This window comes from Oculina patagonica, chromosome 13 (genome assembly GCF_052425735.1).
Source record: "Oculina patagonica isolate OP01 chromosome 13, crgOcupat, whole genome shotgun sequence".
In the NCBI taxonomy this organism is placed as follows: Eukaryota; Metazoa; Cnidaria; class Anthozoa; order Scleractinia; family Oculinidae; genus Oculina; species Oculina patagonica.
This window is the reverse complement of record NC_135770.1, coordinates 4,988,822-5,016,519: the sequence shown is the minus strand read 5'-3', so window position 1 is coordinate 5,016,519 and position 27,698 is coordinate 4,988,822. Positions and strand designations below refer to the sequence as shown.

Below are 27,698 nucleotides of genomic sequence, written 5' to 3'. Positions count from 1 at the left end.
AAATCTCGTCGAGAATACAGTCGCAGCGCACGATGGGAAGGTTGGGTTGAATACCGTCGAATATACAACGGCTTTCCTGTATTCTGATTGGCTGTATTTTCTATAACTAAAGTCATAGATATCATCACAGTAAAGTTATCGTAATTTTACGAGTGTTCAATACGGCTTTTCTCTAAATATCTTTTCTTATTATGTTATTATTTTAGATTTTTTCTTCTTTTTTTATTACCCTTGACATTGTACCCTAAGACTGTCCACAGCCCCTTTTTTCTTTCCCCACGGCCATCGATCGACTGGAAAAAGAAAATAAGAAAACTTTACCCCCGACATAATACCCTCGACAAAAACAGACTCGGTCAGTCGTAAGAAGGAGCCAAAATAAAGAGCACGTGTATGGGTAGCACGCGAACTTTGTTCTTAAACACCTTTTATTGGACACTTAATTAAGCGTGCTGAGCATAGAGTTATTCTTGTTATTGAGTTGAAATCAGACGAACGATACAGTCAATTATCCTGCTTCCTCTTGCACAACTCATTAGATCTAGTGAGGGATTTTCTATTTTGTTTTCAAGTAGACGGTCAAGTTCCTTCCTCAAGTCTTGAACAAGTGTGGCCACCTACGAGTAAAGATGAAAGGAAATTTAATAAATCGTTCATATTTTTTGCATGGCTTACACTCAACATAACCCTCGATTAATGTGTGCCGAGAACTTTGCCAGTGTGAATTTGTGAAAGTGTAAGAGCGACTTTCAGAAGCAACCGAGCAAAATCTTGATTTCATGGCAGAAGTTGAAAATCTATTTACTTCATTTTTTGCTCGTTAACAGTTTCAGGTAGATAGTTCCCCCCTGAAGTTTTTTAATTTCAAAAAAAAATAAATAAATCAGTTTTCGTAGTTGGAGTCACAAATTTGCCAAATTTCAAACCCGAAATTAGCTATTATGAACGCTCCTCACGTTTGCTAAAGAAACCGTACAGATAAATTTAGACACTTCTTATCAACAGAAAAACTGTTTTTCTTTTGCTTGAATTTGAATTCAGGGCTTTATCGAAACTCTTCAAACTGAAATAATTAAAAAAAAAATGAGAAATATCTTTCGGGGACTGGAACAACGCCTGTTCCTCCGCAGGCAACCCAGGCTTTCTAGACGTGTAGAAAGCCTGGGCTGCCTGTGGTTCCCTGATTCAATTACGATTTTCATTAATTTGATAAATTAAGTTACAAACCTCGTGCGAAGACGCTGAAAAGCGAATCCATCCATCGTCAATAGAAACGACAAAGACACCTTTCTCCAAGTTGACGGACAGACAGTCGCCACAGAACAGAAGTAAAGAGTATACTGATACCATACTGCAGTCCCGGATGTAAACCTGCCAATGAACACTTCGTGTTAGAAGGGCATGAAATGGTATTCGCAAGTGCCTGTCTAGGAAGATCGGAAGTAACGTTTTTCACGCCACAGAAACTTTCTTCTTACTCAGCAGCTCAGTTTACTCCACATCTCTGGAATGTCTGTGGTTTACTCCACATCTCTAGGCTGCCTGTGGTTCGCTATGGGTCTCTTTATTTATCTGCCACCATCAGGTGTCCATGCCAGCGATTTTGGAAGGGGGGGGGGGGGGGGGGAGGTGGGGATTCGAGACCACAAGAATTTGACAGATCGACAACAAGAGAAATATTCACTGTTTCTTCACAGTTTAGACAGCTAGACAAATAGCGAGAGAGTGCTGAGAAAATAACAAGAATTTTTGATCAAAATAATTTCAAACGAGTATGATTTGTATTTTCTTTTGTTCCAAATTTATTACCACAATCCTTAAAAAAAAACAATACAAACACAAATCAATCCAGTGTCAAATAATTCTAACCAGAAATTCACTTTAAACACCAACCTTCCATGCACTGTTCATTAGTTACAAGCGATGTCTGGAAGACATTTTCGATATTTTACCTTGGAAGTCTTGACTTTTTCATGGTAAACAAGGAATGGACTGTCGAAAGAATTCACTTGAAAGTTAACGGACTTGGGATGAATAAACACCTGAAATCGACAAATTATTACATCTGTAATGGAAAAACAACCAACAAACAAATAAACGAGAAGCGAAGTCACGCAACCCTTCGCCCCATAAAAGCGAAAAGGGTTGCGTCACGTCCAAAGGATTAGTAACGCATTCTTGTGCATTAATTAAGATACGAGTGTTTTGGTAACTGACCTGGCCGTCATTCTTGGTCCAAAACTTAAGTTCAGCTGCCTTGGAACCCACAGGAACAGCCCCTGGTGAAAACAAATTGAGAACAGCTTTTACTTTTTGAAAGACAAATATCTAAAAACAAAGAGGTACAATGAAATGCAGCACTGATAGTAGAGTTAATTCTTTCCACCATCTAAAAATAGTGTCAATAATCCGGCACTGATCAAACGATGTATGAATGTTCCCGCGTGCACCACAATTTGCTGAGATCTGCAGAATTTACTGATAGCTTAGAAATAGCCTTAAATTTAACTGACAATTAACTGAGATTCTCACATCGCATCTAGACCATCTAGCTACACTCCTAGTCACTTCATGCATCAGAAACTGAAACAAACTCCAGAAGAGTGGACTACCAAGACCAAATGCACACATGTTTCTTTATCAAGAAAAACATAAAAATATTATTGTATTCATCAGTCCACCAACTCTTTACTCAAGGAAGGTCATGGTTTCAATTCCCGTCGAGGACGTATCCTACTCTCGTGACAAGGGAGTCAGTTATTACGAAAGTTGTTATAAACGTTGCCTTTAACGTTTACTCAAGCCCATCTCTGACAGCAATTTTAGCATTTTTAGTTTAACAGAAAACTACATCTTTCACAACTTCTTACTACTATAGTTTTTAAATAGGTTTAAAATATTTTGTACATATTATTTTTTCAAATCTCACTCATCGCAGTTTGCAGATGGTAAACATTGGAGGATACGAGCAATAAAGCTCCTTCGACTCGCAACGTAGAAATTTGTCTTGGCTTCTTGCAAACAACAGCGAAAAAGCATTGAAATCACGCTTGCCTCAGTTTTATGTCAGAAACCAAGAAGCAATATCCCGGATGACAGGAATTTCCTAGACTGGAAGCTGGGAGATGAATACGTCACAAGCTACATAAAATTATTTATTTCTTGAAATAAATATCCTATTCAATTACTCACCACCAATGGAAGCTTTGTATTTGATGTCAGGTTTGACAACTTGGACGACGTTTGGAAACAGTGCAGCACACACGACTCCTAACACCAACTTCTGATTCTTTGAGTTAATGTTCATCTAAAAGAAATGACAAGTAAAAAATGTTCACAACTCTGTCAGATGTCAAGCACTGTCTACTACAGCCAAATTTGCTAAGGCAAATAGCGACTACGTTTCACTAGTCACGTAGGGGAGGTGTCTTTTTTGCTCTCGGAAAACGCTGTTCGCTTCTGGGAACAAATACTGTCCAAGGAGGGATCCATGAAATATTTTTCGCGTGCAATTGGTTTAAACACATCACGTGATGTAGCCAAATAATATATCATTTGGCTACATCACGTGTTAAACATTATCTGTTCTTCGAAGATCAGAGTTTTCCTCGAGCTGCGCTCTCGGAAATCTGTTCGCTTCTCGGAACAGATAATGTATGTGGACAAATATCAGTGCATAATTCGCGCCAAATAGGGGCTATTGTTTAAATAGCTCCTTTAAGGAAAAGTAAAATAACGAGTAAGAAACAGCACTACCACTCAGCCTTGCTTTCTGTATCCTACTACATTAGTTTATAATGAACGGCTTGTAAGCTGTTAGAGTAACGTAACAGCTAGACTTCTGTCTTTTGTGCGCTTTTAATTGTTTTCTCGCTCGAACGAATCGTCGACTCGTCAAAACGCGCTACGTCATTCATACTGATGTCGTAGCTGTGTAGAGATCCGTATAGTGTTCCTGATTGGTTGTCGCTCGATTTTGAATTTTGGCGCGCCATATCAGAGTGAACAACTGCCTTTAGAGTTCCCGACCCTACTCCCGGTGGGTACCCATTCCAAAGCTCCTCACACCTCCCCTGTGCCGTACCTCTTCCCCCGTGGCAGCCAACACTCCGTCTCCAGTTCTCGGTGCCAGTCTCCCTATCTTCCTGGCCGTGAGGTCGGTTTTTATAAAACCGATATCGGACAGCAGTTCTGCATACTGGCACTTGAGGCTGGCGATCATCTACAGGAAAATAAAGAAAACTCAAAATGATCTTCAATTTAGTAGGAGAAAAGTCAGTATATTGGTCGCTAAGGAAGAATATCACCAAAAAGGTGAGAAAATATGGAAGTTGTACCATCCGCGACGTATATACGAAGTCCCTTTAAAAGGCCAGTCACGAATGTACTCTAAGTCATACATCGACTAGTGCACACATAACCGGGTTTAGGATTAGACTCTAGACGTAATAGATAGCAAATAGGGCAAGTGTGGTGGTGATGGTGGTCGTGGTGAGGGGGGTGGTGTTGGTGAAATGATTGAAGCTCTCAAGAGACTTTAAGTGAGGAGCCTAAAAGAGTTAAATGAGGAGTGGGGCTTGGAGCTAAATGAATGAAGATTTATAACGGGCAACCACAGTAAGCGTCTTCTAATGTGAAGTTAAACATGTCGCGAGCGTCTGTGCGTGGCCCGGAGCGTGATCACGCGGCCGATTAGGAGAGGTGTCTACCTATTTTTTCTTCGGGGGGGGGGGGGGGGGGGGTTGACAGTCCTTCCTAGCCGCACACAGTGGTCAAAAGCAAAAGTTAGCCGCCACCTGTGTTTTTCGTTTCCCTGAATTTTGCGACAGTTGGAAGCGTAATATTCAAGAATTTTGTTAGAATATGTTACCAAAAAATGCATTTGCAACGCTAGTGTATAAAACTATCAAATTCGCCATGTATATTTATTGTTTATTTATTGGCGTCTACAGCTTATGTTCTTACTAAATGCAGCAAATTTTGGTTTGAAAGAGGTAGCGGCGGTTTCGTAGTAACTGCGCGTTCGCAGAGCATTAGTCCATAGTGAATCTTACTTGCATAGGATTGTACAAACGCATGTCTTCCTCGGGTGTTTACATATTACACACAACTAGATGAAGTAAATATTAATAAAAGTTATAAATTTACCTACCTGAAGAGTTTTCATTGATAAGAAATTTGCACGGCAAAAGTGATAGCCAGCAGCCACCCCACCCGCCATAGCTTCAAGCCAGCCCTAGGAATAAAACACGTTTAACGGCTTTCCTACTTTGATTTTAAACTTTCACGAACGTCTTCAACCCCCCCCCCCCCCAAAAAAAAAAAAAAAAAAAAAAAAAATTGATAACAGAGCTCCCCCCCTTAATCTCAGAGTCTGACGAAAAAAATTATTTCTATTAACAATACGAGCCCTCCGGAATGTAAGCCAATGGGCTCATATCAAGTTACAACTTTTAAAGAAAGATAATAACTTTTATGATTATAAGCCCTCTGTTGTAGAACTTGCTTTTCGTTTCACGTTGTTTTACGTTGTAAAAAAGACGGCACCAAGCCAAAGAGTTTTGTTTTCTAAATACCTTGTAGCTATTTAGGAGTGTCATGTGGTCACTGTTGCCGATGGCCATTTCTTGTCTCTTCTTGTCTGCCTCTTCTCTCTTGTCAAATGGAGCTGACTATAGGCGCGCAGAGGAATAAAGAAACAACAGCAATGAGAGAAACGACCTTTAAAGGAATATAGCCGGTAAAGAAAAGTTTAAGGGAGGTCCTTGCCATTCCAAAGTTCCACATATAACCCTTTGGCCATATTTGTTCTATTGAGGTCTTTTCAGCATTTACGAGTCACGATCTCCGATTCTCGAAAATAAAACTCGAAATTAATCTTTCTTCCTTCGATTTTTGGGATTTGTTTCTTTTTTTCCTATTACATCGTTACGCCTGTGTAGTATTGTTTTCCAGATATTAGGTTTAGACGAAACGCATTCTCGTCCCCAGAGACCGCAATCCTTCTGGTCAGCCCTCGATCCCTGGTGCTGACCAGAAGGATCGCGGGCTCTGGGGACGAGAATGGACGAAACCAACTTACCACCGGGGAGAAATACCGTTAACTAGTGAAATGATAGCCTGCGTCATAGACAGTCTTAAGATTTTATGACATGTCAGTCTGCAACGCAGGCTAGTAAAATGATCGGATGAATAAGCTTGGCACGCAGAAACACTTACAAACGGTGATCGATAGCTGAGTATCGCTCCAATCGTCAAAACAGGATCCAGACAATGAAATATGGCACCAAGCAACATCAGCTTACCAATCCTAAAAAAGACGGAAATTAGGAGAAAGTCGCTGAAAATCTGCTACTGTAGAGATTTATTATGTTGAGGGGGCCGAGAGAGCAACACAAGGACGGCGGCTTTTAAGGTTGGAAAGTTTGGTTCATAATTCCCCTTGGAGTAGTTATCAATATTTCAGGTCTCACGATCCACTTGGGTGTTTCAAGAGCACTCAAGAAGCAAGAGTAGCTCGCAGAACTCTTACGCCCCAATCCTCTGATCTCTCGAGCTCTCTAAACTCTCACGTGACCTTACAACGTCGTTTTCAACGAACTTACAAAACTGCCGTGTTGGATGGTAAATCACGTGGTACATGCTTAATTCCTTTACACTTAACAGTGATTCGGGTGTGGCCAAAAGCTTGGAAGTACAGTTCACAAATGGCCACTTATTGGAGACAGGGTCTGATTTTCTGTTTTTAGTTTTTGGCCGTCTTAGCTATCTTAGTCATGCAATGAACGTCCTTATTGCAAGGAACACATCCAAATGGGACTACAGTCGAACCTCTCGTTACGGACACCTCTATAATCACAGCATAAAAATTGGGATTTACATGAAATTAAAGGTGGTTAAATCTGGTGTAAAGTTGGATAACCAACTTAACACCATCAATCAGATGTTGTTAAAGGTGGTTAAACCGAGCTTTACACTACCGTGTGTAAATGTGATTTAAAGTTTTTGTAATTAAGTCTCTTTATCTGCCTTAATACTTGAGTGTAAGGCTGGGATAAAGGTCAGCTTTAAAAAATGTAAAGTCAGTGTATAGCTGAATAAATTCCAAATTTACGCCAGCTTTATTTGAGCTTTACACCACGGTAAAGTTAGATTTTCATACTGTGAATACAGACAGTTCACTTGGTCCGAAAGTGACCAAAATTCATATCAACTCTCCCTCTGTAATACGGACACCTCCGTAATATGGACGCATTTCTCTTACCCTTTGGTGTCCGTATTTAAGAGGTTCAACTGTATTATATTGCTTTATGATTACATAGCATGAAAGTGAGTTTGGAGACTGCCTTCCATGTATAAATTCCTTGGATCAATGTGGTCTAAACCCACCTTACATCAACGGGCAAAGCTGCTAAATGGTAACCCAATGAAGTAAGATTCTGAAAAAGCAAAATCCATATTTGTTAATGTGTATTCTTCCATACTTAGAAGAATGAGGACGTACGAAGTAAATATAAGTGAAGCCTTTGAATGGGAGAAACGAAGCAAAGATGACACAAATCGTCAAAGTTCTAATTTTTAATTTCAAGTTGATTGAGCAGAATTGAGCGTGACTGTAAGTTTGTTTCTAAGAGGCTTGCACCTGACTCGTCCCTAGTCGTCATTTCAGTCCATCCTGAGTCTAGGGAGAATGGATCAACCTGAACACGGAGGGAATCATGGGAAGGAGAAAGAGAAGACTACGTCTGCCTTCTTTCTTCCTACCCATCACCGCTCCCGCTCCCCAGCCGCGCTTCTCACGTTAGAGAGACGACTGGGGACGAGTCAGTTCCTCCACCTCGTTACACGTACCTCAACAGTGTCCAGTGCTCCAATATTGTGCAGTCTTTTGATGGAGTCGTTGATTGACTCTTCAGATGGTGGTTGCAGGAGTTTACCAAGAACGTCCTGCAATATGGCAAAAAAGGCAACAAGATTAAGTCCATATGTGTAAATGGACAAGGGGGAGACGAGGCGGCCTAAAGATTAGTGCACTGAACTCTGGATCAAGCGGTCTAGGTTCCAGCCCTGACCGGGGGTCATTGTGTTTTGTTCTTGGGTAAGACACCCTACTCTTAAAGTGCCTCTCTCTACCCAGGTTTATAAATGGGTACTGGAAAATTGACTGTTGGTGGTAAATAATCGTGCTAAGGGCCAGTATCTCATCTTAAGGGGGAGTACAAATACTCCTAGTCACTTCATGCTACCCAAAACGGAAATAAATTTTGCGTTGAGCAACTAGGCTCCAAACACAGTTTTAAGCTTTTACTTTATTTGTAAATGGAAAAGTGACCAGTGTTTCTCACAAGCAGATGTTTCCTTGCATTAGAAGCCAGAAAAATGAGCCAGGAAATTCAGGCCTTTTACTTCGCGTTTTTTTTTTTCTAGGAAACATTTGTTAGAAGGGATAGAGTTTCAAGAGCTGCAGCTTACAAACCTTGATCTCTCGTCCAAAGAAAAGTCCCAATACTTTAATACGAAGACACAGCTTTTCCAATGGAACTCGCTGGATTTCTAAAACAAAATCAAATTCATTGACAGAGGTGACCTGAATTACTTCTAACTACGCCAACAGAAAAAAAGATTCAAATGGGTCTTTCTTTAGTTTATCTTATTAATTTCTCATCAGTTCTGAGAGTTAAAATGATGGCCAAAAGGTTGATGTTTAATACCACGTTTTAACACAATCAAACTGTATTCAACTTGTTTTAATATTAAATATTGGTGTCAAATTGTTTTAATAGTACAGTAGAACCCCGTAACCCGAACTCTGAAGGGAAACGAAAAACAGTTCCAGTTAGTTAGGTTTCGAGTTATCGGGGTCGATTGAATATTCAATATGCCATGTTAATAATTGAAAGTTTACTGATTTTTCAGCACTTCAGTATACAGTACAGTCCAGTGCAAATTGAACTTATCTCGTCAGAAACTCTAACACGATCATACATTCTTATGATTAGAGTGGAAAATGGCCGTCGTGATCTGTTCGTTGCTCTAATTAATGGGTAACCCTTTTTTTAGCAAAGTTTAGGGAATTTCAGGATCGTAGCACCAAAAATACAGTTTAACGGTTAAAAAAACGCGTTTTTTTAGGAAGATGAAATCGCATACCCGGAATCTGATGGCCGGCCATTTTGTGCTGAAATCGGTGACCAGTGAACAGGTGGAAACAGACCCCGGATGTAACTCGACCCGCTCTTCCTCGTCTCTGACGTGCGTTGGCTTGAGATACCCAGACCTCCTCGAGGCTTTCCATGCCCTTGACAGAATCGTACCTGGTGCATTGTCAATCAAACAGGTCACGTGATGAAAATATAGAACAGCGATATAAAATTTCACGATTAAACTACGTAAAGAGTAACTCTGTATTTTATATTTGTCTGTTTATTTATTTGTTTACTTATTTATTTACTGGGGTTTTCAACTGAGTGTCGAAAGTACGCTAAGTGATTGGTCTAAAATAATCGTGCCAGTTTCTTAAACAGTTAGAAGACAAACAAAAACCAATCACGACTCGTTCATACACGTTTTCCCGCGCTTCGTGCGGGCTACATCATCCTCGGAGACCCAGGGGCAGTTAGTGCGGGCAAGGGAAAGGCGAAACTGCGGGAAAAAAATTCGGCGAAGAAAAGTTGGAGCGATAGAAAGGTGCCCCTGGAGAAAGAGTCCAACCAGGCCAGTTCCAAACAGCTCTCTGAATGCTGCCTCCTGATTGGGCAGAAAAAAGTAGCTAGTCCTTTGTATTTCCTTTGTATTGTTTTGCCCAATCGGCGGCCAGCAGTTCTACATTCCTTTTCGTGTGTCGAGGTATAGGCACAAAGCCAGTTCGCTTGCCATATCTGCCTTGCTTGTTCGCCAAGATTTTGCTCGAGAAGGAGAAGTTTCTGCTGGTGCCTTCCCTGGTCGAAGAAGTTGGAAGGCTGACGGCCATGCACGCTTTACCTAGCATTGGTTTCTACCAAAACTCAAAATTCATTTTACCTGTTTTCTTTCATTCTTCCACAATCAATGACGTAGACAACATCATCAATAGTCACTGAAGTCTCTGCAATGTTCGTGGACAGAACAATTTTCCGGACACCCTCTTTTGGCTTCCTTAAAGACGAAATAGTCAGTGAAAAAACAGTCACACTCGTCTTACTGACAGGACGACGTAAATTAAGATGGTAAATTTTAAGCTCGGTGATAAATAATGAAGATGAATTGTTCAACAATGACACAAGCATGGGACAAAGAAAAAATCTGAGTCCCCGACGGGAATCGAACCCATGGCCACCTAGATACCGGTTTGGTGCTCTAACCAACTGAGCTACGAGAGACTCGTGGTGAGCTGGGCCATTTACTAGGTTGATATGTGACACGCGTACTGCATACTGCTAGGATCAGCAATGTCGAAATCATCAAGTGTGTAGTTAATAATAAGGATGGTAAATCTTAAGCTCGGTGATAAATAATAAAGATGAATTGTTCAACAATAACACGAGCATGGACAAAGAAAACATTCTGAGTCTACTTACAAATTGACTTTTTTTTTTCAGTTCGACTTATAAAAATGTAAAATTTTGTTCAAATGGTTCGCAGATAAGTTGCCTGAATGTAAACTCCGACCATTAAAAGACAAGTTTCTTTTTAAACTGTTTATTCAAATAGTTCAACAACTTGTCATACCAATTTTTTTAATAAAATGTAAACTAAACATCAACTCACTTGAAAACCAAACTCTGTTCTTCACTGGAAAGCGTGGAGTGAAGGGGAATAATTCGGAATCTGTAAACAATGATAGATTTTTAAGTCAGAAAATGTTGCAAGTCCAGTTAATTTCTTTTAGTTGTTAATTAGCTTGTATTGTAATGATTCCCACTGGGGTATTCAGCCCCTTCAAAACCACTCCTCGTGTATATCACACTACTTGATGCCGTTTCATTTTCTCATCTTATTTTTTTGTCACTGTGGCTTGTAAAGGTGAAAATGTTTTCCACTACTCTGCACGGTTCTTTTTATTTTGTGCATGTACATCTTGTATTTAGCATACATGTATACTGGCTTTTTGCAAATATACTCGATTGTTGGAGGCTCCCTTAACAAACTGCTGTATTGTTTATGTCTTTACTTATAATAGAAGTGTTTTCTGTCCGGCTAAGCAAAGCGAAAGAGAACAGATAATATACCTTCACCACTTTTCAAACATGCCACCTGTGTCGTTAAGCACTGACTTCTCTGGTAAGTCATAGGTTAAATAAACCTGAATTCTGAGCACAAAAAGTATTTGTCGTTCTAACAGTGACCAGAGTTTAAATCCACACAAAACAGAGAACACGTAGCCTAGCTGCGTTGCAGCCGGACGTGCCATAAATCCTCGCGGTTTAGTTCGTCTGCAACGCAGGCTCAAAACACTTCCCCCTTGCAGGGCTGCAAATAATTTTTTTCACTTGAAAGGACATATGTCCTACTAAGACACCATCATGGTCGGACAAAACAAAATTTTGGTCGGACATCACTAAAAACAAAAGGTTTAATTTTATTCATTGTTGCCGTGAAATGATCTACCGTCAAAAAATTGTCCGGACATCATGTCCGAGCACACTTGGGATTTCGTTGGACATGAACAAATTTTGGTCGGCCAATGTCCGATGACCGACTGTTATTTGCAGCCCTGCCCTTGTACATTAATCATTTTACCTGTCAGAACTCTTTGAACTAAACGTTTTGTGATTCTGAAGTTGTTCCAGCATAGTCATAATTTCTCCCATGCCAGGAAGAAAAACCAAAATGGCACCACTCTTTGGGTACTACAAGAAAACAAAGCAGTTTACAGTTTGAAAACAAGAATGAACTAAAAACACAAATGATTAAAGGGGTAATTTAAGCCAATTGTTAAAGGGACTATGTCACGGATTTTACCAGATTTTTGAACAGCCAAAATTTATATTGCTGTTGCAAGAGACCTAAAAATAATAGTCCATATTTATTAAAAATTGCTACATTAGAGCACTGAAACTGTTAACGAGCATCTTTGAGCTCGGATGGTAACGGATTGCAACTTAAAAAAGTAAGGTTCACTTTTTCAAGTTGTTTCCGTGCGTCTTCAAAAAAATCGATGTTTCTAGCCAAAGCTTGATTTCTATCGGCAAATTGAGGTTATATCTTCCTTTAATGTTCAAAGATAATGTTTTTCATGGGTTAAGTTGCCTACCACTAATTTCAGAACAGTTAAGACCAAAAATCTGCGTAACTCGAACTCTGAAGGGAAACGAGAAACAATTCGAGTTAGCGGGATTCCGAGTTATTGGGATCGATTGGTATTTTACTGACTTTTCAGCATTTCAGTATACAGTACAGTGCAAATACGTGATCTGTTCGTTGCTCTAATCAATGGTCAACTATCGCTAGTTGCAACAACCGGAATTCGAGTTATCGGGGTAAATTTGACCCAAATTTTGATCAAGGAAAACGAAATTTAGTTCGAGTTAGCGGGGGTGTTTATTCGAGTTCAAGTCACCCGGTTTCTACTGCATCACAAATAAGCAATACTGTTGATGTCATTGAAATAATACTTCTAGTATGCAATTAAAAAATGATTACCGGCGTAGAAGGGCTACCTATCGTTTATAACATGAATAATTATTTACTAAACATGTGGGTAACTACCTCGTGTTCTTCATTCACAATCCATTCCAGGATAGCAACAATCAGATCATAGTTGATTTTGTTGTGATCCATTGTACAGAGCGAAAAAATGGTGCTTTTACTGTAGTCTACAAAAAGAAAAAAAAACACCAACAACAGTCAATCAATCAATCAATCAATCAATCAATCAATCAATCAATCAATCAATCAATCAATCAATCAATCAATCAATCCACATTCAGGTTTACTTACAACTCTAATCAGGGTTCGTACACTTTTTCAGGCCAAAAATTCAAGGACTTTTCAAGGACTTTCCAGGACCCTTCTTGGAAATTTCAAGGACTTTTTTCATGAAATTTACACCAAATCAACGATTTCCAGTCTGTCGTGCCGTTGATGTGCTTGCTGAAAAACTAAAAAAGTCGCCTATTTTGGCGGTCTTCTCATTCCCTTGAAGCCTTTTGATGTTCAATAAAAAAAATCAAGGACTCTCAAGGACCGAAAACCAATTTCAAGTACTTTCAAGGCCTTGAAATCGAACTCCTGAAATTCAAGGGTTTTCAAGGGTTTTGAAGACGCGTATGAACCCTGTCTAATCAGTACTATGACTAGCCTGCGTTGCAGACGAACAAAACTCCGGTATAGCAGGCTATACTATGACCACTATAATTTAATTTTTATATACTTACCGGAATATCTCCAGGCCATTTGATCTTCTGTCAAGTTTTGATCATCCAATTTATCCTCAGGAGGTCTAAAGTCAGCAGATTTGATGGAATCCACCTGCATTTGTTGAAGGTCTTTACTTAAATCACCCTTTCTTCCTGAGGTCATTGGAACGTTTGAGCATTTCATGGGTTTTGCATAAGGTGAACTGGGATCAACTTGAAACCTGAAACCAGAGACAGAAGATTTGCTTATATAAAATGAATAATAGGCCATTTCCGAGTTACTCATTTCCTCTGTTTCAAAACGAGTCTACGTGCGAAACCATTCATATGAAAATGAGTTTCACCTACAGGTCTTTTTTCATGCAAATGAGACTAATTTTCATTTGAATGGTTTCGCACGTAGACTCGTTTTGAAACAGAGGCAAAGGGTAACTCGGAAATGGCCTATTATAGTTCATTTCATTAAACAAATGTAGCTGTAGAAAGTTCTTTATAAAAATATGCATGTACTTGCTTTGTCATATCTAAGGAATCCTCCAGAAAAAACTCCATAACTGGAAATGTCCGCCCTGCAATGAAAAAACAACAGAAAACATGAACAGGAATAAAATAATCGCACTAAAAATGGTTAAAATTATATTTTAAAAAAACCCACTGGAACCCACAACCACCGGATTTTAAGTACAGTGACCTAACCACTCGGTCACACTGTCTCCCAAACAGGGATGAACAAAACTGCCTTAGTTGTAACCTTACACAGGCACAACTATATACTATTAATGAAATAAATAAAATGATCCTTGGCTAGTTGCAGTGTGTTAGCAATTAAAGCAATTGCATTTTTTAGCCTGATAAAAATTTCAAGGCTACAATGGCGACAAGGCTTCATAGCTCAGTTGGTAGAGCAACGTACCGGTATTGCAGAGGTCATGGGTTCAAATCCCGTTGTAACTTTAATTTTTTTGCAGGCTAACAAAATGCAATTGCTTTTAAGCAATTTTAAAAAAAGCTAACATACTGCGAGGATCATTTCATTAATTTCATCATTTATCCGCAGTTCAAATAATCAATATATGTCTTTCATACGTTCACTATGTCATGTACACTACGATTTATACTTTCGCAAAAGTGACAGTTTGCAATTTTTAATGGGTTAATACGATACCACCAATCACTTTACAACTGTACCTGGTATGTGAATAACTGGGGCATCATAGAAGTACTCTGAAAACAGCTGAGCATTCAGTGTTGCACTCATGAGTATGACACGAACATCAGCTCTCACACTCAACAGGTCTTTCAGAACCATCATAAGAAAGTCACTGCAAATTCAAACAAATCAAGCTTAACAAACTGATACTAATATACAGAGTTTTCAAAACAAGCCAAAGATTGCTGGAGTTCCACTCGCTACTTGATCACATGTCGCCAGTTACACTGGATATAGCAATCAGCTCGCGACAAACAAGCTGGGCATCACAGCCGCCTACTCTTCCAGTTACTGACGCCTACTTCAAAACATTTTAAAACCCCTGAATATAAAAATGGTAGTAAAATAATGCTGAAATGCATTGTTTATGAGAAAGAAATCAGGCTTGAACATAGTGGCCCATATAGCCATCACTCATATTAAGTGCCTTTACCATGAAGTTACAAGGAGTAGTTCAACTTAACCCCCCCCCCCACCCCTAGATAGTATGCCAGCTGGTTCATGTATGTCAGCTGGATTAAATTCCATTTAGGCTATTTAGGCCTACCCCTTACCCCTAATTCAGGCTAACCGGAAAGGATCGCACACCCCGCTGCGTCGCACTTTAATTGTGACAACCCATACTGACCTTTCCTCTGTTCTTTCATGAACTTCATCCACAATTATATGACTCACACCAGGTAAACTAGATTCACCTTCTAAACGACGCAGCAGAATCCCTGTAGTACAGTACAACAAGCGTGTTTCTGCAGACTGAAAATGTGACAAAAATAAAAAAGCATTATTATGTAAAAAGGTGCAGCGCTTATTCTAGAGCAGTGCTTATTCAAGAGTGGCGCTCATTTCAACTACTGGTAAAACACTGACTGAGAATTAAGTGAGGCACGTACTAGGTATGCACAATTTAATATAACATTATTTTGAATGAAATACAAGTGGTAACATGAACACAGTTTCTCAGTCTCTTTGTGGAAGTATTGCTGTTCAAATACAAGAGATATCATGAACACATTTTCACAGTCTCTTTGTAGATTCCCAAATTAGCACTGCGGTGCTTATTCGAGAGTGGGGCTTATAATCGGTAAATTGTTTTTAGCGAAGGTGTGGTGCTTTTTCGAGAGCAGCACTTATTTAAGTAATGGTGCTTAATCAATCATTATTGGTAAACTACTGGGGGGTATCAGTAACTTAAAATCACTAGCACTACTGCTACCGCTACAACTGTAGACAACTACCACAGTCCACAACTACCACAGACCACAACTACCACTAGTGTAGACTACCATGCCATACCACCTGGGTGTGTTTACCTGTTTATTTTCCAGTCTGACTTGATAACCCACTGATTGTCCAATCTTGTTAACTCTTTCATTCGACACTCTTTCTGCCACTGACATGGCAGAGATTCGGCGTGGCTGTGTACAGATGATGAAGCATTCACCCCCGCGACCACCCTTAAGATAATCATCAAGGATGAACTGCGGAATCTGCGTTGTCTTACCACATCTGAGAAAAAAGTTTGGATGGATTATAAGTTATGAGCAAATCAAACAAACTTTTCCATGCAATACAAAAAAGTAGCGACAGTACATAAAATGGAGTTTTGACAATATGCGAGCCAGCAAGCCATGCGAGCCAGAAATCCCAAATCCCAATAAAAGGCTAACTGCAAGCTACCCAAACTAAGTAGAGGCTAGCCAGAGTGCTATTTAGGCTAACCGGAGTGCTATTTAGGCTAACCAATGTGTTATTTCGGCTAACCAGAATGGCTCGCATGACTCGCATGACTCGCGAGCCATGCAAGCCAGAAATCCCTAACCCAATATAAAGGCTAACCGCAAGCTACCTAAGCTACTGTAGGCTAATCGGAGTGTTATTTAGGCTAACCCGAGTGCTATTTAGGCTAACCGGTGTGTTATTTAGGCTAACCGAAATGGCTCGCATGACTCGCTGGCTCGCACATTGGCAATACCCCATAAAATGAAATTGTGACAGATTGACATTCTTTTCCAGCACTGATTTTTTTTTAATTTTTGACAATGGGCATGGAGAATTTGGTAAAACACAGTGTCAGGGTCAAACCCTAGATAGTACCCTCTTACATGTACAGGGAATGCCATTGGACACAGGTGATGGCTTTTGGCCTTGCTGCCCTGAATACTCATGAATATGCATATTATTATTTTTATCTGAGTCTGTCGTGGACAAGGTCTGATCCTGTCCCAAACAGGATCTGATTGCATAATAATTGTTCAATTTAATAAGGTTTACAAAGCACTTAGTAACTGGAATCAGTATTACAGTATATGGTTATTCAATTCTTTGTTCCAGGGTCATAGAAAAGAGGGTGTTGTCCTTCACAGAGTACCTTTACCAGTAGGTAGTTTAGGTTTTCTTTGCCCTTAACAGGGCCAGATTTCAAATCCTGGCTCAGTGGCAACCCTACCAGTATATCCAAACATGGGGCAAGTACCCCCCCTAGGGGGGGGGGAACTAAAAACATTGTATGGATATTTGCTGGAACCACACATTGTGTGATTTTATTTGTATTCTGTGGAAAAATTCTTAATTTTCATGTTACGTCATAAAATTCTGAAATCAAAATTCACTAGGCCTACTAAATTTTCGTTGTCATTAGACGTAAGATAAACTAAAAATATATCTTTTTGCAAATTTCCAGATCGATAGTGTCATTCGTTTTTTAAACAGAGCATTTTGAATATTTGAGTTCTCCGTCGTATGTGGCATCAAGCTGAGTGCCGTGACAAAGCTGTTTTGTTTGAAAAAAGGCCTTTCCTTTCCATTTTCAGCAGATTGAACATTTCGTATATATTAAGTGGTGTTTATGTGAAACTGTTCTAGCTCATGAGCCAAAGATTGCCGCTGTTGTAAACAGAATTGAGTTCCAGATGGTTTCTCTGACATCATGGCGGCCATATTTGTGTCCTTCAGAAGGACACAGTTATGGCATCTCCATACTAAGCTTTATAAATTTGCGTGGAAAGGTTCGGCAAATAACTCGCGAACGGTACACCGCACAGACCTGAAACTTGGAGAAATTGTTTATCTATTTATTGTCTATAATATTTGAAATTCATAGCTTCTGTAGTTGAATGGTTTCGAATTTATTTTTTGATTGCATGACAGTGAAAACCAGCAATTATGTCTAAGTATGTGTTCAGACACAAATTTAGGCAAACTGCGTGAAATGGCACTACTAACATCACGTAATATCACTACAACCCCAGGCCACGTGCCTTGGGTCAAGTTATTAGATAATATTACAACTATAAAAAAAAATAAGGTACACTGTATACTATTACCCAGTCATTCCACTGATAACAACAACTTGATGGTTCTGGAGTTTTTGGATGATGTTATCTTGCGATTGCCAAGCAGGAAGCTTTTTCCTTTCCTCAAGCATTGACTTATATGCTGGAACAGACTAAAATACCAGCAAAATTAATTATCTTGTATCAAGGGTTTTTTTTGGAGTTGTTTTAAATATTACTAAAAATCAAAAAAGCTGAGAAATTAAAATAGCTGACATTGCTTGTCACCCTGGGGGGGGGGGGGGGGGAGGACTCACATATGAAAGGGGCAGGGATGCTCCTCGTCTTACTTAGGAGTGTAAATTTCGGAATTTTGGACTCCCTTAGGGTGTTGTGGGCAAAACACAAATAGTTTTAGCCATAATGGTCTCGTTTAGGGCTGCACACGAAGAAATATACAAATATAAATTCTATACTTGGTTTTGTGGCATATTTTAGGGTCAAGGAAAGCTTGAGCCACACCCAGATTGGTGTCTTTTAGAAGTTCGTTTCGAAATTTCCAACGAGTATACCTGTTGTGGTTTAAATTTATCTTTGGTTTAAAATTTTTCAAACCAGTTTAAATTATATTTTTCATTGTTTCAGATTCATTATCATAATCTGAAACAAAGAAAATAAAAATCAAACTGGTTTGAAAAAATTTGAACCAAAGATAAATTTAAACCACGACATACCCACCCCTTTCATATAGGAGTCCCCTCCCAGGCTTGTTACATACTCATTCCCAGTTCTACTTGCTGTGCTCAGTCAACATAATGGCTAAATTGGATCAATAAAGTACATATGAAGTGATATTTTTATTTGCTTGATCCAATCTTCATTGGATCCTAATGTGAACATAATTGAAACAAATTTGAAATACTGTTCTTTAGCACATTTAAGCCATCCAAAAAAATACCAAATTTACTTCCAGTTGGGTCAAAGACCATGCATTGTGAGGACCTGGGACTAGTTAAGGCGTGACATCAAAACAGCAATGCTTTTGCAGGGTTTCCATGTTTTCCTTTGTTGTGTTGTTGTTTTTTTCTAGACATAATTTGAACAAAAATTTATGTGGAATCGCACACTCTCAGTTAGTACAATCATGTTCTGTTTGTTTGGTTCTTGAGGATGTTCTTGTTTTGTATACGTAATTGGACTACATGCTGTCCAATTTGGAAATAATTTGATGAAAAAAATTCCGAGGGCAGCCAAAATTGGATAAGGCCGTAGGCCGAGTCCAATTTGGCTGTCAGAGGAATTTTTTGAATCTAATTATTTCCAAATTGGACAAGCATGTAGTCCGGTTACATATTAATTATATAGCTTGTAGTCAGTCAATCCAGCATAAACAATAAATTTATGTCCAGAACGGGAAAAACAATCAACAATAGTAGGCTTATACAGCACATGCAACTCACTCAAAGCATTGTCTCCACAAATCAAACTTACAAACAAAACAGTGCAATTTTATTCACCTGAGTTTGCGAAGCTTGCTACAAAGTGAGTGAAAACACTGCATCAATCAATGAAAGTCGTAAGCAAAGTGTCCGAAGAGCGTAACAACTTCTTGAATCTGACAAACTCCTTTCCACTATCTCGTTCGTACTTCATCGCCGTCTTTTCTTTTCAAATTTCAGCAAAAAACGACAAAGAATTGCATCTAGCTCGATTATCTAGCTCATGGCTATGAATATCTGAAAGGTTTCCTGCTTCGCTTCGCTGCACTTACGTTCACCCAAGTTTTGTACTATTTGAGGTGTTTTGCTCTTGGTTTTTGCTTCATAGTGTAGCTAGCTCCTCTTCTGACAACGTAGAAAATTTCTCTGACAATATAGGATTTACTGACAGCTATATAATTAGACATCTTATGTCCACAATCCCCACTAGCCCCAGGTCTCCACTTCACACAGTTTTTGACCTACTCAGAAGTGGGATTTGACTTTTTTTTTGAATGGGTTTAAGGCAGTGAAGAAAAATAATACACTTTCATTTTTTTCGATGTTCACATCAAAATTACATGTAAATTTGATCCAGCAAGAAAAAAAAAATGTCATATGCAAATTAAATAATCACAAAAATGTTTGTTAAATGAAAATATGCAGAATGCCCATTTATACAAGTAACTTTTTACCTGGGACGTGCTCAGACTTAACAATGTTGCCGCTTGTCACAGTCAAATCAGCCGCACCTGACATTGACTGTTCACTCAAAAGAAAACTTGGGCTCAAATTGAAGGGGTGTGTGGAATAGGGCCCTGGGCCTTAGCAAAACTGATCTAATTTGAAGTTCTCCCTTTAATTCCAGCATACACAGTGTAAATTGGAAGGAGAATCTAGTAATTAATCAAAAGTTACTTTGGGCTTGTATAGTAAGTAATTAGTAAAGCTTCTGTATAGTAAGTAAAAAAAATACTTTGGGCTTTATTCTAGGCACCCCTTCAATTGTCGATAAGGCTACCCCACCATGCCTGAGTCGCATGGACAATGTATGATTTCTATGATAAGGTCTGAAAATTCACCTGCAATCGTTGATACTGCTGTTTGAGTTTCCTGTTTTTCTCATGTGTTTTTTGCACATCTGTAGATTCTTGTGGTTCTGTCATTCCCAACTTTGTACTGGCTTCCTTTTCAACACTTGGTTGGTTTCTTTTAAGCCCACTACCTTGTGACACGGACAATGTTGTTACAATTGTTTTTGCCACAGGCAAGCTATACTCAGAAGGTGGCATTTTGAAGCATGCCATGACTTCCTCTTCACTTTCTAAGAGGCTGGCAAGACAAAAGATCGCAGGGCTCTGAGCATCACATAAGTCCTTAGCCTCCCTGTTAAGTCTTAATGTGACATTAAGACAACCTGACGATGGAATTGATTCATGTGTAGAGTAAAATACAACCAATGGAGGCTCAAAGGGGTAGAGGGATCCTTTACAGAATCTAACTTCAAGATGGAATGGAAAGGATGGATCGGTTCCCTCGGTAATGCCATCTTTCACTTCTGGCTCACTTTTTGTCTCATTTGAGCTTGTTCCCTTATCCGGGTTATCATGACTCAGTCTGCATTTGTCACCAAATTTGCAGTAGCCTTGTAAAAAGAATCTACAAACATTAGCAGCCTTCTCTGCCTTTTTAGCCGTCTTGCGTTTGTGTACATTTCCCTCACTATTGTTTGGTTTAAATTCCTCTAGAAGAAAAGGCAATGAAAATTTGATTGTCCACACACTATCTGCAATAACTTCTATGAATGCTTCATTATATATTGATTCAAGAGCCATTACTTCGTCCTGTCTTTGAATAGCTGCTTCTTGAAACATTTCCTCGCTATAATCTGGGTTTTTCTTTCCAAGCTGATTTAGTTTACAACAGTTACAAAGTAAGGACTCTAGAGCTGCCCCTAGATCTCCATCATTCTGTTTTAGGGCATCTGTGCACCTTTTTTTCTCAAAGCCGCATTGAAGCAATTTCTTCACCGCGTAGGAGCTGTAAACTTCTTCGTCTGCCTCAATTATCAATTCACTATCACGGTCAGCGGCAAAGTTAATGCCGCTTTCGATCACTAGTTTCTGATCTCCTACTTTCTTCCAATAAGCTTCATTTCTTTTAACCTGTTTAGCACTGAGATCCAGGCTCCTACAATCGTAATTACTAGTCCTGGAAAGCTGAAGGTCTCGAAGAACTTCTTCTATTATTCCTTGATTCTCGGCGCTCATATGTAGTCTTTGAATAGGAGCCTTGTACTTTCCCTTAGTTTTTGTTGGCATTGGGCTTTTTCTGTCCGGGGAAGGTTCACGAATGCTTCCCAAAACATCGTCAAATTCATCATCGTAAGTGTGGCCCTCCAAATCTTCTCGCTCGTCTATTGCTGAAGAAAGAGCGGCCCGATTTAAAGTTCGAGGCTTTATATTGAAACGACCTCCCCCTCGGTTCGGTCTCCGAGATCCACCTCGTCCGCGATTCATCCTAGGTACCTAAAATGTTCAAATTTTGCAAGAAACTTGGCCCTCATCATAAAAATTTGGAAAAGCCAATTCTTTGTCGTTGGAACTTGACCAGGCGTTCCCAACCTTGTTCCCAGTTTCTTCTCGATTGTGTCACAGGATCACAGGCAGCCCAAGCTCAGATTACCAAGGCGTTGACGCAACATGACAGTAGTGACCGTTGGGAAGTTAAGTAAGTTCACAAAAAAATCAATAAAATGAACTTACTGCACTGCTGTGCGGTTTCGCGTTCTGTTCCTGACCTTTTCGGGTACCGGTTTATTTCGAGCGATTCCAGACGATTCCAGGTCACCCTGGGAGGGGGTGGGGGATCCCCCCCAAAAATGACAGATATGCTCGTCAGAAAACTATTTTTTTGTAGCAGCCTTTGATTGTACACGTCTCTTCTTTCTATATTTGTCAACCAATCATATTTTAATGGCCGTCAAATTCGGTGAGAATGTAACAATAACTGCTTAAACCAGTTAAGTAAAGGAACATTTTAATAACACAGCAAATACAAAAGAAGGTACGGATGGCCAAAAGTGAAGAAGATTGAAACGGACTGCAATATGGGTTTTTGAAATACTGTTGAGCTGAACAGTTTCCAAAGTTAATCTTGTTTGCTTGTAACTTTAAATTATAACTTCCAGGAAACACATTTGGATGTAATAAAGTTATGGTCAAGTTGTTTAAGTTTCATAGCGACTATTTGGCAAAACTTTATAAAATAAACTTAACTCAGCCGTGACACAGCCCCTTAAATTAGTATCGTTTCAAGTATTTTTTCTTTACAACCGTCTATTTAGCCGACTATAAGGCAATAAAATTTATTAAGCCTTTTTAGCTTTCCGGACAGCCATGCATTTAGCTGGCGGGATTAGCGCGGCGCGAGAAAGATCGCGGGCGAAGCCCACGTGTGTGAGCGGCGCTCTGTTTTCCCTCGCGGCTTCGCAGCTCGACTCCGCCGTTCGCCGTAAACAAAGTACTCGGTCGTGAATCCCGCCAGCTACGCGGGCTTTTGGTTTAACGCTTTATAGTCTTTCAGCCTGCCTGTATTTTCTTTCAATCGTAAACACCTGCGCTCGTATTTTCTAAATTTCTCTCGTGTTGTCACCGGAATAACAGGCAACCCTCTTCAATTATTCTTAGCCAATCCTCCACCCTCCCTCCCTTACCCCTTTCATTTTTTCATCGATGCCGTATCCCTGACATCCCTCCCTATCTCCATAAATTCTTCCCTCCGTTCATCCCTCCCTCCTTAATTCCTTCTTCCCTCCGCGGAATAATTATGACGAAAACGAGAAAATCGGCACATGTTTTGTATCTGAAACAGACAATTTTATTTTTGTGTTTGGTGCTGGTTACAAAGTGTTGAATAAATAGTTTTTTACTGGCTGACTCTATTGAAACTGGCCTGCAGGTTGTCGCCGATTACTTGCTTTGGAGACATTTACAAATTGATTGTGTCTTTAAAATAAAGACAGTTACACGAGACGTAAAGGTCTTATGGGCAGCTTATTTAACGATAGGGAAACATAGGTTTTCCTTTAAAATGTGTAATAAAGAAATAAAGGCATTTTTTTAATATGTGCTATCACCGGGAAGCTACTGACGCTACTGTAAGAAACACTTCCAATACTGTAACCAGTTTGAAATTAAACTGGAACGAAGCTTAGGTCGTTTTGGAAAGTAAGCGAGTGACTATATATTAAGCTTTTTTCCTGCTTCGAACACGTGGCCTGGCGTATTAGGCCGTTGCTTCGGCATCACGTGGTTCAGCAACCGTTGCGTTCAGTGGGCGTTTGCGGCGAAGAACGATGAGCACGGTAGCGCTAACGATAGCGATGGCCGCGACACCGCAGACAGCAACAATGGCGATCACATAGCTAGGGAAAGCTGCGCCTTCATCCTTGTCAACAGCGGCTTCTGGTGCTATGAAATAAAACTTCATGTCAGAAATTGTTTAACATCCCTTTTTGATATCTCATGCAACTACCGATTGGCTACTCAGAGAGCAGCTATATTGATCTGTAGGACACAGGCAAAGGAAATTTAGACAAGTATTTTCATATAGTTTTTGCTTGTGTCCTCTGCGTGCCTTGCTGTATGTTAAACTTAATTATAAGATATCGAAAATATAACCTATGAAGACCATCCTCGTACCCTGAGTCTTCGTTCCCTTAGACCAGCGGTCGAGAACCGAGCGACCCTGGAAAGTTCCGATTTGAAGTCCGAAAAAATCGGACTTCCGGTTGAATTGCGCATGCCTAGCTTTGAAAAGCCTGAGCCACGAACTTTTTGGTGTTTTATTTCCGGCCCTTTTTATTGTTTTTTTTTAAGCCAATCCGATTCGATCTTGCAACGGAACTTTCGAGTGTCACTCGTTTAGTCAAACTTGCGTTACTAGTAAGGAAGGTACGAGATTGGTACGAGATTGGTATCATCCATTAACTAGTGTCTGTAAGTATTGAGCAAAATTTATGATTTGTTTACGTTAGTCCTTGTGGTAAAACTTGTATCATTTCAGCATTAATCCCTGCCTAACCACACAAATTTTATTCAAAAAAACGTCATTCAGGGGCTTGATGCCTTCATGAAATTCAAAGTTTGAACCTAGATTATTATCCAACTCCGCTCCGTGGAGTACAGATAACGTGCGAAATGGATGCAAATATCTCAAGATATTTGCACTCCACAAGAGTGTGGAGGGGGACAGGGGGGCGGGAGACCGGGAGAAAAGGGGCGGGAAGCGGGAGGAGAGACGGCGGGAAGCGGGATTCTCAAGATGGCGGGAACAGGGAGAAAACGAGTGAAATTTCGTAACATTTTATTATATTTCGCAATAGACATGGAACAAAAATGAGAGAACAGCTACGGAAAGGGGCGGGAGGTGGGAGTAAAAGGTACGGGAGGCGGGAGGTTCCGACCCCCCTGTCCCCCCCCCCCCCAAGAGTCGGTATTATAACTTACTTATTAGACGTTTTGGTGTGTAGTATCGCTGTGTATTTTTACGAGTCTTTCAGTATTTAGGAGAGCCCGAAGGGCGAGTACTAGTCAAAATACAAATGACGAGTAAATTTACAGCGATATACACTTGAAAAAGGGAGGCGCGGTGGCCTAATGGTTAGCGCGCTCGCCTCGGAGTCGAACGGCCCGGGTTCGAGGCCTGGCCGGGGCGCTGCGTTGTGTTCTTGGGCAAGACACTTTACTCTCACAGTGCCTCTCTCCACCCAGGTGTATAAATGGGTACCGGCGAATTTACTGCTGGGGGGTAACCCTGCGATGGACTAGCATCCCATCCAGGGGGGAGTAGCAATACTCCTGGTCGCTTAATGCTACGGAAACCGGGATAAGCTCCGCCTGTATGGGCCACTAGGCTCGAAGCAGACCTTACCTTACACTTGAAAATGTCTAATAAGAGATTTATTATCTAACGTGCATGCATTTTCTTTTTCCATAATGCTGGCTTTCCACCGTTTTTGAATCTCTCACGGCTCGCGCGGTCACGTTTACACGGGACCGGACCAGACCGGATCGGCTTCTGTTTACATGGAACCGTTTGGAACCGATCCAGGTGTTTACACGGGACCGTTTTGGAATCGGTTCCCAACCGATCCAATACTGTACGTGCAAAACAGCAGGTCCAGTTTTGGATCCGCTCCGGACCGGTTCCAGAACGGTCCCGTGTAAACAGAAGGCCTATCTGGTCCGATTTTTAGACCGGATCCGTTTGGAACCGGTCCAGATTAAACATAGGACTTCACGAATCCTGTTACACCAGTTTTGTTGCGTACAAATATCGTGAGATAGTTGTGTTCACGGTTTCGTTCGTTATTTGTACTCCACGAAGCGGAGTTTGGTAATATTTATACACTACATGTTACTTTGATTAATATCAGAACAGGTGTTTTTAAACCACAAACCTTTACTTGGGTTTCCAATTCTGTATGGACCAGCCGTCACGTAGTACTTTGTCTGCAGGCTATCCTGAACAGTTTCACGTCTCTTTCGCCTCTTTCCAGCGTTGCAGGCGGAGCATTCTTTTTGGCATTCGGAGGCCGCATCACTCGACAAGCAAACGATGACTGTGGCCTTGAACCAAACCTGGTCACCGGCTGCTTGACCAGGGAATCGGAAAGCGCCATTGGTTGCCATGGTAAATGTATCATCCGCATTAGTGTCGCATTCGACGCTGTCCACCACCCCATTGCTTGCCTCACAGCTATGTAAAAAAAGAAAGCCAAACCATTTAGACAAGAAAGGCTTATTATATTCATTAAGCTAACAGGGCGTGACGCGTGATTTGGGCAAAAATAAGCGCGTGACGCGTGAAACCAGCTCAAAACTGGCCGTGATCCGTAAATTTCTGGTCTAGTGTGACGCGTCAACTGTTCATTTTGAAGACCGCGAATTCGTGAATCAAGCTAAACACATTCCATGAAAACCGAAGCTAGATTGAGTACTCAAAAATCAGTTTACGGTATCGAAGCAAAATTGACAAACGCTACAAGCCAAATACTGATTTTGTATAAGGATGGACGCGTTCTTTTGGCTCAATTTATGCATTTTAGGTCTTGTCTAACACTGTGGACTCGCCGGAGATGCCAGTTTTGCTTCTTGGCTACTGAAAAATAAGCCCGATCGACGAACAAAGCTTTTACGGTATCTGTAAATTTACTCTTTTACAGTAGAACCCCGGTTACTTGAACTCTGAAGGGAAACGAAAAACGGTTCTAGTTAGAGCGGGATCAATCGAGTTATCGGGGCCGGATTGACATGTTAGTAATTGATAGTTTACTAATTTTTCAGCACTTCAGTATACTTACAGTGCAAATTCAACTTATCTCGTCAGAAGCTGTAACACGATTAGGCATTCTTATGATAAGATCGGGAAATGACCATGAAATACGTGATCTGTTCGTTGCACTTATTAAAATCAAATTGCCTTAGTGTAACTTTTGTTATTAAAATCCCATTACACGACAAGGAATTTCCATGGGCATCCGTGGGGAGTTGCAAGCGGAACCAGAATTCGAGTTAGTGTAACTTTTATCATTAAAATCCCATTACACGACAAGAAAAGCTATTAAATGGGATTATTTCCATGGGTATCGGTGGGGAGTTGCAAAAACCAGAATTCGAGTTATTGGGGTAAATTTTGATCAAGGGAAACGAAATTTTGTTCGAGTTAGCGGGGAATTCGAATTATCCGAGTTCGAGTTAACCGAGTAAAAATGACGGAAAAGCGACGTCAAATCCAAGGGAAATAGGACTTAGCTCGAGTTATCCGAGTTCAAGTTACCGGGGTTCCACTGAAATGCCGAAATAGAAATTATTTGCGTAATTGAATACAGTTACCGTCCCGGTCATTTTTCAGATCGATAAACCTCTAAAAGGTAACGCGACGACTCTAAAAGCGTTCATTTAAGGTTTTAGCACCCTAAGCGGTACCAATGCACAAATTTTACCCCCTAAAAGGTACAACGTGCACCCTGGTCATTTATAGGGGAGTGTTCCCCCCCCCCACCCCAGCCCCGGCTTTTATATCGGGGGTTTACTGTTTATTTACCCGTCAGTGACCAATGTAAATTCGTCGGATCCCGCTTTATCGCTGCTGGCCGTGACGGACTGGAAATGAACATCTAGAAACGGAAAACCAGCCGCTTCAACCTCTGCCTTTCCGTAAATTGCTGTCGACAAGTCAATGATGTCACCACCTGGGCCAGGGGTGATTTTAGAATCGTCACTGCTGAGGTGAAGAGATAAGGTAATCGCCAATGTTCCGTTATCTGAAAAGAAAGAACGCATTCAGAACCCTAAAGCTAGGCACACACAAGGGGACTAGTCGCAGGGACTTATCC

General features: G+C 40.4%; 2 protein-coding genes across 9 annotated transcripts in view; both read right to left on the bottom strand.

Moving 5' to 3' along the window:
* Window positions 1-121: 121 nt before the first annotated feature.
* LOC144636801 (putative ATP-dependent RNA helicase DHX57) lies at window positions 122-21,901 on the bottom strand. Its single transcript, XM_078495999.1, has 24 exons — window positions 20,380-21,901; window positions 17,871-17,992; window positions 15,858-16,053; window positions 15,176-15,300; window positions 14,526-14,659; window positions 13,852-13,906; window positions 13,356-13,558; window positions 12,688-12,794; window positions 11,719-11,828; window positions 10,747-10,806; window positions 10,021-10,134; window positions 9,151-9,314; window positions 8,477-8,553; window positions 7,852-7,947; window positions 7,390-7,439; window positions 6,220-6,310; window positions 5,577-5,672; window positions 5,153-5,236; window positions 4,085-4,222; window positions 3,193-3,307; window positions 2,218-2,279; window positions 1,953-2,042; window positions 1,228-1,371; window positions 122-617 (listed from the first exon to the last, which is right to left on the bottom strand). Exons 1-24 carry the CDS (start codon window positions 21,814-21,816, stop codon window positions 474-476), a joined length of 4,014 nt encoding a protein of 1,337 aa, XP_078352125.1. The 5' UTR covers window positions 21,817-21,901; the 3' UTR covers window positions 122-473.
* Window positions 21,902-23,569: 1,668 nt separating this feature from the next.
* The window catches only part of LOC144636828 (ZP domain-containing protein-like), a 59,469-nt gene continuing 55,340 nt past the window's right edge, over window positions 23,570-27,698 (bottom strand). For 6 of the 8 annotated variants that reach the window (XM_078496033.1, XM_078496030.1, XM_078496031.1 and 3 more), the window contains 2 exons: window positions 25,761-26,023; window positions 23,570-23,763 (listed from right to left, as the gene is read on the bottom strand). In XM_078496033.1, coding sequence (XP_078352159.1) covers window positions 23,585-23,763; window positions 25,761-26,023 — 442 coding nt within the window. In that variant the 3' untranslated portion in view covers window positions 23,570-23,584. Of the gene's footprint in view, window positions 23,770-25,760; window positions 26,024-27,698 lie in introns of all 8 variants that reach the window. The other 2 variants (XM_078496037.1, XM_078496036.1) reach the window with 2 other exon arrangements.